The 14,119-nt window shown below is 42.6% G+C and overlaps 1 protein-coding gene and 1 long non-coding RNA gene across 2 annotated transcripts in view; one reads left to right on the forward strand and one right to left on the reverse strand.

Annotated features, from left to right (window-relative positions):
• The first annotated feature begins 598 nt into the window (after nt 1-598).
• LOC134559289 (uncharacterized) lies at nt 599-3,647 on the forward strand. The gene is made up of 3 exons (XR_010082494.1): nt 599-743; nt 1,488-1,545; nt 3,567-3,647. It is a non-coding gene; the product is annotated as an uncharacterized LOC134559289 (long non-coding RNA).
• A 90-nt stretch (nt 3,648-3,737) lies between these two features.
• Nucleotides 3,738-14,119, reverse strand: part of TENM2 (teneurin transmembrane protein 2) — a 295,035-nt gene continuing 284,653 nt past the window's right edge. Inside the window, exons 24-27 of the mRNA XM_063413915.1 lie at nt 12,257-12,553; nt 9,771-11,385; nt 6,979-7,109; nt 3,738-5,636 (exon numbers count right to left, since the gene is read on the reverse strand). Of these exons, the coding sequence (XP_063269985.1) occupies nt 4,875-5,636; nt 6,979-7,109; nt 9,771-11,385; nt 12,257-12,553 (2,805 nt within the window). The 3' untranslated portion in view covers nt 3,738-4,874. The remainder of the gene's footprint in view (nt 5,637-6,978; nt 7,110-9,770; nt 11,386-12,256; nt 12,554-14,119) is intronic.

Raw genomic sequence — 14,119 nt, forward strand, 5'->3', positions numbered from 1 at the left:
TTCAGAGACAGACCCTGCCCAGTGGAGCCACCTGCCCGTGCTCCTTCACTGTTTCCTGTGGGCTGAAAGTGGCTCTAAGGCTCTGAGATCTTGCTGCCAGTCCAGAGATGTGCAGAGTAAAACACCTTGGTGCCACAGAGGTGAAGTGAGTTTGCTTCCAGAGGAGTGACAGGTTTCAGATGCAGTGAGTACAGTTTAAACTAAGTAATCCTTGTAAATAAGGAACTTTTATGCTGCAGACTGTACTGGAAGAGGCTGGAAAGGAACTTCTATTGTTGGCAGAAAAGTTCAGAGGCAGCTCAGAGGCAGAGAGGTCCTGGTACCTCTTCATCACACCTGCTGTAATTTGTAAGGTAAAATCCCCCCTTTGAACTGAGTCACAGTTCAAAGTCACCTGAGTTTATGACTGACCTTCACGTGAGGTTCTCATGCAAGATCACCAGATGAACACAGGACAGTAAAATCCAGAGACTGAAACTTTACCTTTGGAATTTCTTGGGGCTGTACCCTCAAGGCTGTGTATTGAACATATTCCCGTTTGATCTTTTTGAGTGCTTATTTGAGAACTGTTGTGAGTCTGTTTTCAAAGGGGGGAACCTTACAGAAATTACAGCACAAAGCAGTTAATGCAAATTATTCAATTGCATTCAATCCTGATGTGGTTTTCTTGGACTCTTAAATAGGAAATGACCAACCAGCATGAGGAGCCCTGGAAGGCAGTGCTGTGATCGTGTTCAGGGCAGGTGAGAGATGTCTGGCTCTTCTGTTCTTACAGCAGTGATGAACCTGGGCTACATGGAGATCAGGGACTTGGCTTACAGAGGCACAATGGTGTTGGCACAGTCCTTCTATCAGGAAATTTCTGAGAGGCTGCATTTCCCAAGGGATGGGAGGTGAAAACTGCAAGTGCCAGAGCCAGGCTTCCATGCAGGTTTCAGTCTGGCTCTGTGCACTCTCAGAGCCCAGTGTGCTCTTGTGTCAGCCACTGCACTACAGGCAGAAAAAAAGAAAAAAAAAAAAGAAAAAACCAACTAAGTGGTTCCTTCCCTTTATTTATTCCCATGAGAGTAGTGTGGGTCTACTGGTGTGGCCTACCTTGAGGAGGAAGGTCTGTGTGTGCCTTAATCCGAGAGATGCCAACCCCTAAGGAAGGCTGAAGGGACAGCTGGGGACTGGCGTGGGCAAGGCAGTGCCAGGAGGCAAAGGCTGGCACCTGTGGGTGTCTCGTGGGCAGAACTGCCATCGTGTGGCCAAAGTGCCACGGGTGCCACCTGGAGAGGCAAACACCCGTGGTGGTGAGGAGAGGGTGTGCTGAGACACATGCTACACCCACAGCCAGCCCATCTTTGGGATAAGTCAGGAAACACAACAGGGTTTTTTTTCCCAAGCTGAAATGCAAAGTTGTAAATACTAAATTCTTTCAGTTACAGCAATCTGATAGGAAAAAAAGGAAATGTACTCAATGCTGATTTTCCATCTGTTTTTAGCATCAAACAGAAGCCTGTTCTTGGATTCCTGCTCTCTCTGCAAACAGCTTGCACTCAGGTGAGTTGGGAGGGCAAACCCATGTTCATGGCACTTAGGCTGGCCTGAGCTCGTGTTTTGTTCCTTCCCAGAGCCAGGAGTGCTTTCCAGGCCAGGGCCTTTGATGGGTGCCCTTGCTCTGTCCTGGTCACAGTGCTATTGGGGACACAGACACAATGTCACTGTTAAAGCCACCACTCCCTCATAAAAAGAATCCAGTTCATGTCTCCTTGGCAGTGATTTAGGTTAAGCATCTATTCCACATGGAAAAATGTAGCAAGAAAAAGAGAGGAAAAGCAAGAGCTTTGAGAGGAACAGGAGATATCAGTCTGAGGTGAGGAAAGGGAAAGTTGTGGAAGGAAAAAGGGAGAAACAGATGCTTCAAGAAATGGGAAACCCAGATGGGACCACAAGAGAGCTGGCCATGGCCACACCAGTCCAGTTACCTCCCTCACTTGTTAAGTGAAAACTCTTTAGAATCGGCTTTACCAGTCAGCTGTTTTTTTCAGACAGAAAAAGAGAGAGAATTTAGCTCTTTTGACATAATTACAAAAAATACAGCAATTCTTCCAATCTCTTTGGCCCACCACACGAGGTTCTCTAAGACACAGTGCAGTTTACTTGCCCAAAGGACAGGCTGGGTAGTCCACATAGATGGGAGTGAGGCTGGGGGTCTGGATGGGAACACGGAAAGTGGCAGAGCTGGGAATGACCTTGGTCAGGTCCTGCACGATGCTAAGCTGGGCCTAAGAGCTCAAGTGTATTGCTGGGGCTTTCCACACGGCCTGGACTGAGCTGCACGCTGGCTTTAGAAACTGCAGCCAGCCCTGGATCAATGATCTCTGGTGAGAATTTAGCACCATCTCCCAAAACTCTGTTTAAGAACATGCTGATGGTGTATGTTAGTTGCAAAGGAGATGAGTAGAGAGCACATCCCCTGAAATTTTTTACATCTCCTCTGATAGTCATTAATATTCAAAGGATGCTTCCCTTTTAGCTTAACTGAGTTCCCTTTTGAAGTAGCAGAACCTCGAGTTCTGAAGAGTTTCAGCTTTAGGAGAACAGTATCAGAATGAAGGACACTGGGGACTGTGCACCAGGTTCTCATTTCAATCCTCTCAAACTGCAAGAAAAATTCTATCCCAAAAAATGAGCTAAGCAGCTTACCAGGACAGGGCCAGGTAATCCAGACAAACTGCAATAATGCAAAGTGTCTCCACTTTGTGATTTCATGTTTTATTCCCCCTTTAAAAAAACCACTTCCTTAACAGATTTCACTTGTAAAGAACAAAATAATAATGTAACAGCACTCCTTCGAGTCCTTCAGCAAAGAAAAACACTTGCAGTGATGGACAATCAAGACTTCATTTGAAAATGCAGCCAGACTTCCTCTTCAGAGGATGAGTGGGAGGGCTGGGGGTGCCCATGGGGTGCACACGAGGTGGAACTCCCAGGCAGAGCAGGGTGTCTCTCGTTTGCACAGAAAAATTAGATGTGCTTTCTGAGTGCTCCAGGTGTTGCACCACACAGGCACTGAACTGTTCAGCTCTAAAAATGCCCTGGAGTGAATTTATGCCCATAATCAATTCAAGCATCTCTGTTGCTATCATGAATCATTAAAAACCTCATTTGCAATCCCAAAAGCAAAACTGTTCTCAAAATTAAGTAGAGCTCCCCAGCTACATACTTAAATGAGATAAAAGCGGCAGGGCTCTGGGTGATGGATGGCTCCCTTTTATCATCACCAGGAGTGACTGTTTGCTTAGGAGAGGGTCTTTGATCTTACCTCCCATTTTTAAATGTGGTAGAAATAAGCAATCTCCCAAAGAAGACAGATTTCATGGAGACTTCCTGGCTCACAGCACAGCCTTGCATGTTCCATTTAATATTATGTTACTACATTTTCAAACTGTTTAGAGGTTACTTGGGTGCAATTAAACTAATTCCAGAGTTGAAACACAGCAGTTTGAGGGCTGCTACTCACGAGGTGCAGAGAGGACATTTCTAAAGCATTTACCAATTTTCTCCTGTGTCCTAAGCAGATTTTTGGGTGATGTGTGTGAAGGACTTCGCTTGCCCAGAGATCAAAGGACCGGCCCCCTGCAGGATCCATGGAACCACAGGAAGTCATTTCCACATACAAAATGCTCTATGCATTAGAAACAGCCAGACAAGAATCACTTTTACAAGATTTTGCAATGGAAGACAACTAATTCACAGGAGTTTTAGAGACTTTATTTATGTATAAACAATTTAAACACTTTGCCATAAATTATCTTTGCCTGTCTCTAGTCTTTGCTTAGCAGCAAATTAAAATTAATATAAAAACTCAATGAACAATTCATACATGTATATTACAAAAAAGTTCTTGTACCAAAGTTCTTATTAGACTTTTTTTTTTCTTTTTTTTCTTTTTTTTTTTTCTGTGGTGACCGTAATGTGATTGTCTCAGTTTCTCGACCAAACAAACACACTAATAATTTTTAAATCTGAAACAGTGATTGTGCCTTCTGGCTGATGTATGTACAGGGTGATCTGACGTGGTGCCCATTTGCAATAGTGTAACACAATGCCCACAGCTCTACTGGAACTGATACCAACAAACTACTGAATCTAAACAGACTACACCCTGTAACTGTGTTATACTGTCCACAATGGAAATCTTCAAAGACAAACAGAGTATGAAATTTATCTGTAGTGATTTATAGCCACCATTTTGAATGTAACTTTACACTCTGCCCTCTTTGAATAAGTTAAGCTTCAGGCCAGACAAGTGGAGGGTCAGAGTGCAAGTGTGGTTTTGTTACTTTTAAATATATTTTCCTTTCCTATTTCCAGTGCGCTCTCACTTGCATTTCATTTGTCCTCCAGTTGCTACACACAAATCACCCCAAAGTCATGTTTTAAATGCATCTGTATTTTGCTTTGAATGAAAACCTCTTGGATATTTATCAAACAAGCAGTCTGAATCATCTGTGTTTCATCAGCTGGTTAGTGAAAGTGGCCCACTTGGATTTCTTAGTTTGCTCACGTGTGAATGGAGTGAGGTAATACAATACGAGGCCTTCTTTTTGTTTTTCTTTAGACCCAGAACAAGTGGGTAATATTTCAGGGGTACTTTTTAATTTGTACGGTTAAGAGTTTTCAGTCTGGCTTTAGTCCACTTCAGGATGTGGTTTTTAATCACTTGAACAGTAGCATTTAACTCAAAAAATATGAGCTTTTTTGCCACTTACTATCCCAGAGTAGCTCAGCCTAGTGCCCCCATTTAGGTCTTCATCTCCTTAGGAGAGGAGATAACAGTTACGACTACTGATTCATCCACCAAAGGATGACAGCAGGTTAATTTGTTACCTCTTTCCCATTTCATTCTGTCTTAAAAACTGGATGTTGCTGCTACTGTCTGCTAGCTCAGGGTACTGCTCCACGGGCAGGACATAGTATCCCTCGTAACCTTGAACCCTTCCCGTGTTGAGGAGCTGCTGCCTCTCTCCGTCTGTCCATACGCGGCTGCCCTCGCGTCCGTCCCGCGCCTTCTGCTGCTCCTTGGCCCAGGCGGCGGCCAGCGCGCGCTGCCGCGCCTGCTCCAGCACCCTGGCCTTCTCCTCGTCCAGCGCCTCGGCCGTCAGCCCGTAGCGGATGTTCATCAGCAGCGTGGAGCACTGGAACTCAACGTTCGTAAACCTGCGAGTCCTGCCGCTCACCAGGAGCGTGGGCTGCGACACGGTGACGTTGATGCCGCTGTCCAGCACCTTCCTGCCGCTGGTCATGGCCAGGGTGACCAGGTCGCTGTCGGCCGAGCCCACCTTCACGAAGTAGTGCGTGTCCTTGCCCTCGATGCTGTAGTGCATCTTCTCCAGGTAGTGAGCGCCGTTCAGGACCGAGGCGATCTTCCTGCTGTCGTCTGTGGCGATGCTGGAAACGCCAGTGGTGACGCGGCCTTCCTTCACGGCAAACATGATTCCTTTCCCCACGATGGGAGTGCTTGTGGCAAACCAGTGGCCTGCTTTTTCTCTGATTTTGGCATGTAATCTTTTAGATATGACCTGTCCCTCCAGAGCCATGAAAGCCTGGTTGTGTCGTTCTGTCGTCTGCTGCACTCCTGTAATTAGCTAGGGAAAGCAAAACAAAACAAAAAAACACCAAAGAAGATGCAGATCTGAACATATCTATATCAGAGAACAATACTGATTTTTGCTTTGCTTTTTGAAAGGAAAGATGTGCAGAGAAAAATTCTGCACTACAAAAGACCACCCATAGTTATCCATCCATCCATCCATCCACCCACTCATCCATCCATCTGTCCATCCATCCATCCACCCTCCCATCATTCCATCCCTCCATCCATCCCTCCATCCATCCCTCCATCCATCCATCCATCCATCCATCCATCCATCCATCCATCCATCCATCCATATCTTGTTCAGAATCAGGTAAATACTCATTCACCAAATTATTTTGCCATCTGCAAGACCAAATAAAATAGTTCTCATCACCCTCTCTAGCACATATGCACCACACACTGCAATTTTGGCCAATCATATAATGCCCAGTAGAATAAGAAAGGCCCAAGTCTAGCACATTTTTAATCAGAGCTGAAAGCAAACAGAATCAATGTATTAAAGGTGACATTTAACTTGTGGACATGTCTTCCCAGAGATTTCAACCAGTATATATAACTAAAATGCTTACGAATATAAGCTTTTTTGAAAATAGATGAAATTTGTGCCCAAAAGCACCAATGCAATTCCTGAAGAGGGGTTTTAGACTCTCAAATGACTTAGAAGTCCGAGAAAGGGGTATGTTTAGATTTACATCAGTATTTCTATTGTATTACCAGAAAGATGAAGTAAGCCTAGCAAAGAGTAGGCTTGGAATTGGCCTAGTACTCTTTTGAAGTTTATTAAATGGGTTGAAATTCATTATAAATGTTAAACCCATATACTGTTGCCCACCCTTAACCTGACAAGTAAGTACAAACGCTGTAACTGAAGTTAAATGGAGCAGCAAATCAAAACCTCTAACTAGAAAAATGACAAATCGGGGTAAGAAATCCTCTAACAGGGTGAGAAGCAGAGCCCTTTTTACTAGTAAAACAAATACCAACCCAAGTTTATTGCAACACATTATTAGGATGGTTTTACCAAAGGTACAACAGATGATAAATTACCCTGACAAAGCCTCCCTTTGTCACTGCTAATCAAGTTAATCGAGTTACAACTTGTTAATCAAGGAATAACTCAATAAAAGACAAACTAATGACACTGTAATTGTGATAACAACGAAGGCTGGCAAGAAAGGCATATGTTCATTAGTATAAAATGTAGCTATACTCACTTCACTTTACATGGAATTAAGTGCTTGGCCTTCTGCTGTAACAACAGAAGAGCCAGTGATTCTATCCATAGAGTGGGGCAGATTTATCCAGGAAAGTAATTTAATCTTTCTGCCTACCTGTCCATTTTCACAAGCTTGACTCTCAGACAGCTCGTATGGTGGTGACACAAAGTACATTTTTGCTCTAGGGAAACCAGGAATGATGTTGCTAAGCTGAAATCCAAACATCACCAACCAGCTCTTGACATCTAAAAATCAAAAGAAAGCAGCTAAGTGAGAAACACATGTCATTAACAAATAGAGGAAATAAAAAAAAAAAATTAGGAAATACATCTCTGACATCCTTAATTTTGAGTAGCAATTGAAGTCACAATTAATATTAAAGTGTGAAACTTTACAGAACTGTAGCAATCCACCATGAACAGGCACAGGAAACACTACATTAAATTTACACTAAATAGTTAATCAGGGATATACCAGCACTTTCATTCTTTTCCATTAGAGCACATGAATTATCCAAACATTTTACCGTATGCAGTACTTGTTCCATCTCTGACACCTTCTGAGGTGGCTACTATATGCAACCTATAAACTGTGTTGTATAATGATATTTTATTAGGTTAACACTCTAAAAACATCTGCAAAGTCCTTCGGGGAAAGACATGGCTTCTCTTCCATGTCCTACTTCTATCAGCTGTCATCAGGTCTCAGGAGGCTCCATTAAAAGCAGTGAGAAGCTAGATTTGTAAATCAGATGTCTAAATTTAGAATATCCTCCCCATCCCTCCAGGGAAAGTAGGAGCTGTGTGGGAGGATTACAGCTCAGCTCTGAGGTGAGCCTCAGCAAGTTCCAGATGTGGGTTCAACCACGAAAACTCTGTCCTCAGATCTAGCTGTAAAAGTAGAGTAAGTAAATCAGTTAATAACAGTAATTCTCACTCAGCAGGTATTAAGAACTAATGTTGTATTTTAGTTATCCAAATGATAACTCTTTTATCAAAAAAGAGTCCATGATTCCATTTAATATTTTCTGCTTCCTGAATTTATGATAACTTTTGCTTAAAAATCTCTCCTGTCTTTCCCAGTGGCCATGTCTCCACACTGGCCCACACTGGCTCCTGCCACTTCTGTGAGCTGAGCGGTTGCAAAGCCCATTTTCCCCAAAAGCCTTTTTTTCTTGGCAATCCTGACTCTAAAATAAGTAGTAAAATACTCTGCCTCTACGAGGTATCTGTATCCATCTCCCATCACACAGTGCCTGCTTTTTTCCTGATTTTTCCTGAACCTTGGGACAGCACAGGTTACTGGTCCTTATAAGGTTTCCATTTTATTTTAGGGTAAAATGGTATCTCCTGAACCATTCACTTCAGCTCTAATTCCACAGAAACAAGAGGAGGACCTATATACAAAACAGTTACTATTTTGCTGAGCTAATGTGCTTTGCAGCACTGCACTTGCTACAAGAATTTGTTTTCAGCAAAACCTGTGAATAAAGCAGTGTCAGGGGTTAACAGTACCAATGGACTGGGGGGGGAGGGGTTTTGTTGTGTGGGTTTTTTGTTTGTTTGTTTGTTTGTTTGTTTTACTATGACAACAAAGGTGCCACCATAATCACTTCTTGCCAAAGGTTATCTGTTCAGTCCTACAGCAACAAATCTCTGAATCACCAATTAAGTATTTTTACAGACTACAAGGTCGGTGTTGTCCCCAAATGCAATTGATCTTATTAGATTTCATCCAGTGGATGGATAAATTAAATAAATACGATTTCAGAATGTAGCAAAACACAAGAAGATGATGTTGAAAATCAAATCAAGGGGTGGTGGATGAAAATAGGACTTTTGTTGAATATAGAACAACGAGGTAATTTTAGTCACCAGTATTTTCAGTATTTTCACACTATCAGATACAAATCCCATTATCTCCTAATTGCAAAGTTGCTCCACTAGAACCTGTGGTGTGTTACACCTACTGTTAGATTGCAATATACTAATGAAATGTGCTATGATTTTCTTTGAAGGAAATGCACACTTTTCTTGAAATTCAAATTATTGTTAAAATTAAGATTGTTCCTTTTTCAAAATGGTATCACTACTCTAATTATTGTATATTGCATATTCAATTCTGAAAAAAAGCTTTTCCTGAAGACATATTAATTACCTTTCCTTTTAGAAACTGCCAGCAGCTAGTTCAAGTACTGTGTGATGTTACTAAGTGAAAAATTATTCCTAATTTAGAAAGGGTTACAAGTTTTACCCAATTCTAACATATGTGATCAAAACTACTTTTGTTTCTTTGCTCTGCACAATCCATAACATTTATTAGTCTTTCAGGATGAAATAATCTTAAAAAACATCAAGGATTTAATTTTAAAGACTAAAGACTGTTTGCATATTAAAAGTTAAATAGGAAAAAGAGGTCTAATTAAATCCATTCTTGGTGCTAATTCATACTGTGCCCATGGGCTCAGCCAGTAGTTAATTTTGAAAGCAGCCCTGAAAGAAAGAGATCTGAGCAGTTCTGGTTTGTGATTCTGAACCAACCTGCCAGTGATTCCTATACATGACTTCACTTTTCTTGATACAGAATTAGAATGAACACTTCTTTATACAGCACTAGTTCAACAGGAAGAGCACTATGGCTGTGCTGAAATTTTATATTCAGGCAAACTTATATTTATTTTTTTCCCCTCCATAATTCATCATGGCTTCTCCCTTAGAGCCCTTCATTCAGGGAAGAGCAGTACCAAGGAATCAGAAATATCCAGTTCTTTTCATAGTTGAAAGAGGAAGATGGCCCAAACTTGCTGTGAGGCTTGAGCAAAGGGCTCGTAAGGGGAAGCTGGATTTCTTTCCCAAATCAGCTTCCAAGCTGTAGTTTTATATATTATAAATGTGAAGAAGTCTCACCTGTTACATAATTCTTTAGATCTAGTTCATTGCTGAGAGGGTTGTTACTCTTGAACATGTACAGATTGAAAGGAGCGGGTTCTTTGCTGATTTTTTTCCACATGGTGTAATCAGGAGATGTCCAGCGCCCAGCCAGGACATCGTAGTCCCTTTGGGTAAAATGCACAAGTTTGGTTAAAGGATCATACAGCCCTCCATGGAACCCAATGACCAGCTGGAAATCTGGGTTAGAGTCATAATAGATCTCTCCATAGGCCGTGTACTGGAGCTGCTTGATCATGAGCCCATTGATGCTGAACACGGCCAATGGAGTGCCTGTGTTATCAGAGGCCACGTAATACTCTTCCCCACTGCTGCTCTCCATTGCAAAGAGGTGGCCTTGCAGATCGTAGTACAAAGAGGTAATTTCGGAGTTGGAATGGTTGTAGACATGAGTTACCCTTGTTGGATTGTGAAGATCAGCGTAGAAGTACTGTAGATGATGCCCCAGGTTGGTCTTGCAGGAAGCCCTTCGGCCCAGCCCATCGTAGCGGTACTGAACACTCCACCCGTTTGCTTTGTTGTAAGCTCTTGTCAGGAGCCCTTTGGAGTTGTACTCAAACACATCAGCACCCCGCTGCCACAGGAACCCATCGTCATCGATCTTGTACGGGATGTCCCCCAGGCGTGTGATCCTGTCCCGGAGGTCGTAGCGCAGCGGCATCAGCCGGACGCTGTTCCCAGGGTTCAGGAGGTGGAGGTTCCCATTCAGGTCGTAGCTGTAGCGCCAGGTGGGCCTGTCGTTGACTGCCACGCTCTGCAGCTGCCCATCTCCATCGTAGTCATAGGTGTACTTGGTCGTGTTGGCGTAGGGACCGAGTTTGAGCTCTCTTTTGGTCACCCTCCCCATGCTGTCGTACTGCACGGTCATCCAGTACATCAGGGACCGGAACATTTCGTACTGCACTTCCTTAATGCGCCCGTGGGTGTCAAAGTGCTTGCTCAGCGTCATAACTGCCGTGGTGATAATTTGGTTTATATCATAATAAATAACCCCAAATTTGCCAAAATGCTCTACTTTGCCGGAAATCTCATCATAACGGTAAAGGTCAACTGGAAGAGGTGTCTCACTTATGATGGGTTTGATGCTTGCGATTCGGAAGCTGTTGTCATGATATGTATAATCAAACCTTGCATTGACCATTCCTTCTTCAGAGAACCTGTAGATTTGTTTGTCAACAAGAGGACCGATCTTCCGATAGCGAATCGTACAAGAAAATCCTCCGCTTTGCAAATTCACCATTTTTAGGACTCCTGTAGTTTCGTCATATCCAAAAGTAACTGCCGTGCTGTCATAAACAATCTCAGACAGCTTGGACAGCTTTCCATACTTGTAGAAGACTTGTCGGCCAGTACCTAAAAACGATGTTTTCAGAATCCTCCCGTCATCGCTGTAATCAAAAATGACGGAGGCGTTGCTCTCGGGGGGGTTGTAGATGTTCCTGATGTAGCCCACGGAGGTGTGGGTGGACATGCTGTGCCGAGCCACGCTGGGCATGGTGACGGCGTGCAGGCGGTCCGAGGAGTCGTACTCGAAGATGTACTGCCGCTGACTCTGCAGCAGCAGCACCATCGACTGCAGGGAAACAACAACAAACGGTTACTGGCTATCAGCGTGTGCCTGAGAGAGGGGACTGAAGGGAACTTTACTGGAGAGGCACTAATGTTAAATGAGTACAAAGAGAATCAGATGTATTAGTCAGGGGCACAGAGCTGCTCAGGAATAGTGTCAGGTTGCCAGATGAGAGGATCTGCTCCTTGGAAATCAATACGCTAATGCTCCAGAGAAAGTGTAGGTTAGCTGTCCCCTGTGAGCTGTCCTCCCTGTAGGAAGACTTTCTTTTTATTTTTCCTTTTTTTCTTCCTGGGGGATGCAGAGGAGTTAGATAAATGACTTGATTTATCTTCCTGCCAGCAGTTGTAATTTACAACTGTTACTGTGAAATATGTGAGAAACTAAGCAGAGAACATCAGCTCTGGTTTACTTAGAACAAAAAGAGAAAGAGAAAACAATATGTAGCTTTGCAGTATTTAAGACACTTTTATGACTGAAATGTGTTAATTAGGCTAAGTAAAAATGCAGTACCATACTTTCATTTAATAAGTAACAATTAGAGAAGAATTACCTGTTTCTACATGAACCTTTTGTCAGGTTTTGTCATGCGTTTTTAGGCTTAATGAAGCAAAATGCATTGTGTTAATTTATTGCCATTCTATGGCAGGAAAATATCAAAAGACAGAAACCACGAACAAAATATTTCCCATTACGAATTAGTCATATTCAGTTGACTAATTGAAAAATAAGGAACTTTGAGACCAGGGATGGTTACCAGCTGGGATACATCAAATCTTAGCTGGCTCGTGTGTGTGATTTCTGTGTCACGAAGCCAAACACAACTTGGTGTCCTTGCAGCTGGTGCCAGGAGCCGCGACACGACACCACCTACGTTTTCCAGGTAGGTGTAGCTCCACACTTTGCCGTCGGCGAACATGCGTGACACGATCCTGCCCTGCTTATCGATGTCGGTCCTCTCGCTCATGGCCCCGCGCTGCAGCCCTGCCAGGCGCCCGTTGAGGAAATAGGACACGTTGACGGCGGCCAGGCCGCTGCTGGGCAGCCACAGGAAGGGCCGGCCCAGCTGGTCGTAGATGATGCGCAGCGTGAACTTGCGGTGGTCGTCGTAGATCTTCTCGGTGCGGATGTTGCGGTCGTAGTCGATGGACAGCAGGTTCCTGCCGTGCACCTGCGGGAGGGAAGGAGGCTGCGCTCAGAGCGCGCTGGGCACGCCGTCCCTCTGCGTTCACAGCGGGGAAACAGGATGCCCAAAGGGAAATCCTTTGGGAAAAGTGTAGTGTTCCTGGTAACTGGCTTTTGCTTTCTACTTGGTAGTATATTCAAATAATTTTGAGTCTTACTGGGGTATTTCCCATCTCACTGCAATATGAGAGTTGATATCCTACAGTAAAAAGCTTCCATTACGGTCAGAACACACAGACATTCTGCACACCTAGGTCTTAAAGTGCAGAGAAACAAATTATTTTGCATGGAATATTTTCCTACTTATTCTCTTTTTCTACTTTCTACTATTTTTCTTTCATTTTTGTACTTCCACCATCAATACTTTTTGCCTTTTCCCCTACAATCACTCTAAGAACAACAGAAGAAATTTTTGTGTCTTTATTGAGGTTTAGCCACTTGGCTTCCATAATTTCAACACCCTGCTTAGAATTCATTCATTTACTGTTTTCTTCATTTACTTTCCAAATATTCAATAGATCCTTCACTTGGGATCTTAAAATCCTTATCATACAGGCTGGGAAAGATGGACTTCTACTGTTGAAAGCAAAGGTGCTAAATAATTAGGTTAAATATTTTCCTTCCTCATTCCCTCCTCCCCTTTTTTTGTTACAATTTTCATTCAAAGTACAGCATGAAGTTTTTCAATGCCAAATTTATTTATTTTAAATAAACAAGCAAAACAGAGGCTGGGGAGAATAAGAATGCCAGCTGGGGAGGCTTCTAGTGAGAGTGCTATATGAGAGATACCTAAATATATTCACTGGGGGGTAGGCCATCTAGTTCAGGCTAATGCTGTAATCTGATAAAGCTTCTTAAGTAATTTAATTGTAGATGTATCATTAATAAAGTAGAAGTTTTTAAATTAGATATAATTTCAGAGCAATCACTACTTTAAAAGTATTCATCAATTTCTGGGAATTTGTTCTTAAGCTTATATTTTACAGTGGCTTTGATAATGCAACATTTCCTCTTATGCAAAATTAAACTGTACATCAAACAATATGTAAATTAACCCTGAGCCTTTCTTGAGGACATAAAAGTTATTCTGAGATATAGTCACTGGCAGGGGTAAACCCAATTCCCACCCCAACCAACTCAGTAGAAATTCAGTTATACAGACACATTTAAAATTAATACAGTTTTGTGTTTGTAAAGAAATAATTATTTCAAATTATCGCTCATTATCCTAATTTTTTCCATTAATGAAATTAATCTCTTTAACAGTTTGCATTTCCTCAGTGGGCAATTACTGGGGAAAAAAAAGCTCTTTTCTGTAGGTTTTCCCAAAGGTTAACCCAGCAACAACTTGCCCTGTGATTCACAGAGAAGACAGAGTATTTTTCTTAAAACACCTTGGGGCAAAGAAAGTAATATTCTGTTCTCCCATTGCAATGAAAATAAAGCCAGAGAAGCCAAACTCAACATTAGTAGTTTCTCAACTGGTTACTCTTGTTTTGTAGGATCAACCCTGACGGCAGAGACATAAAAAAACCCTTTTCATCAGCAGAAG

This window comes from Prinia subflava, chromosome 16, assembly GCF_021018805.1.
Source record: "Prinia subflava isolate CZ2003 ecotype Zambia chromosome 16, Cam_Psub_1.2, whole genome shotgun sequence".
NCBI classification, from domain to species: Eukaryota; Metazoa; Chordata; class Aves; order Passeriformes; family Cisticolidae; genus Prinia; species Prinia subflava.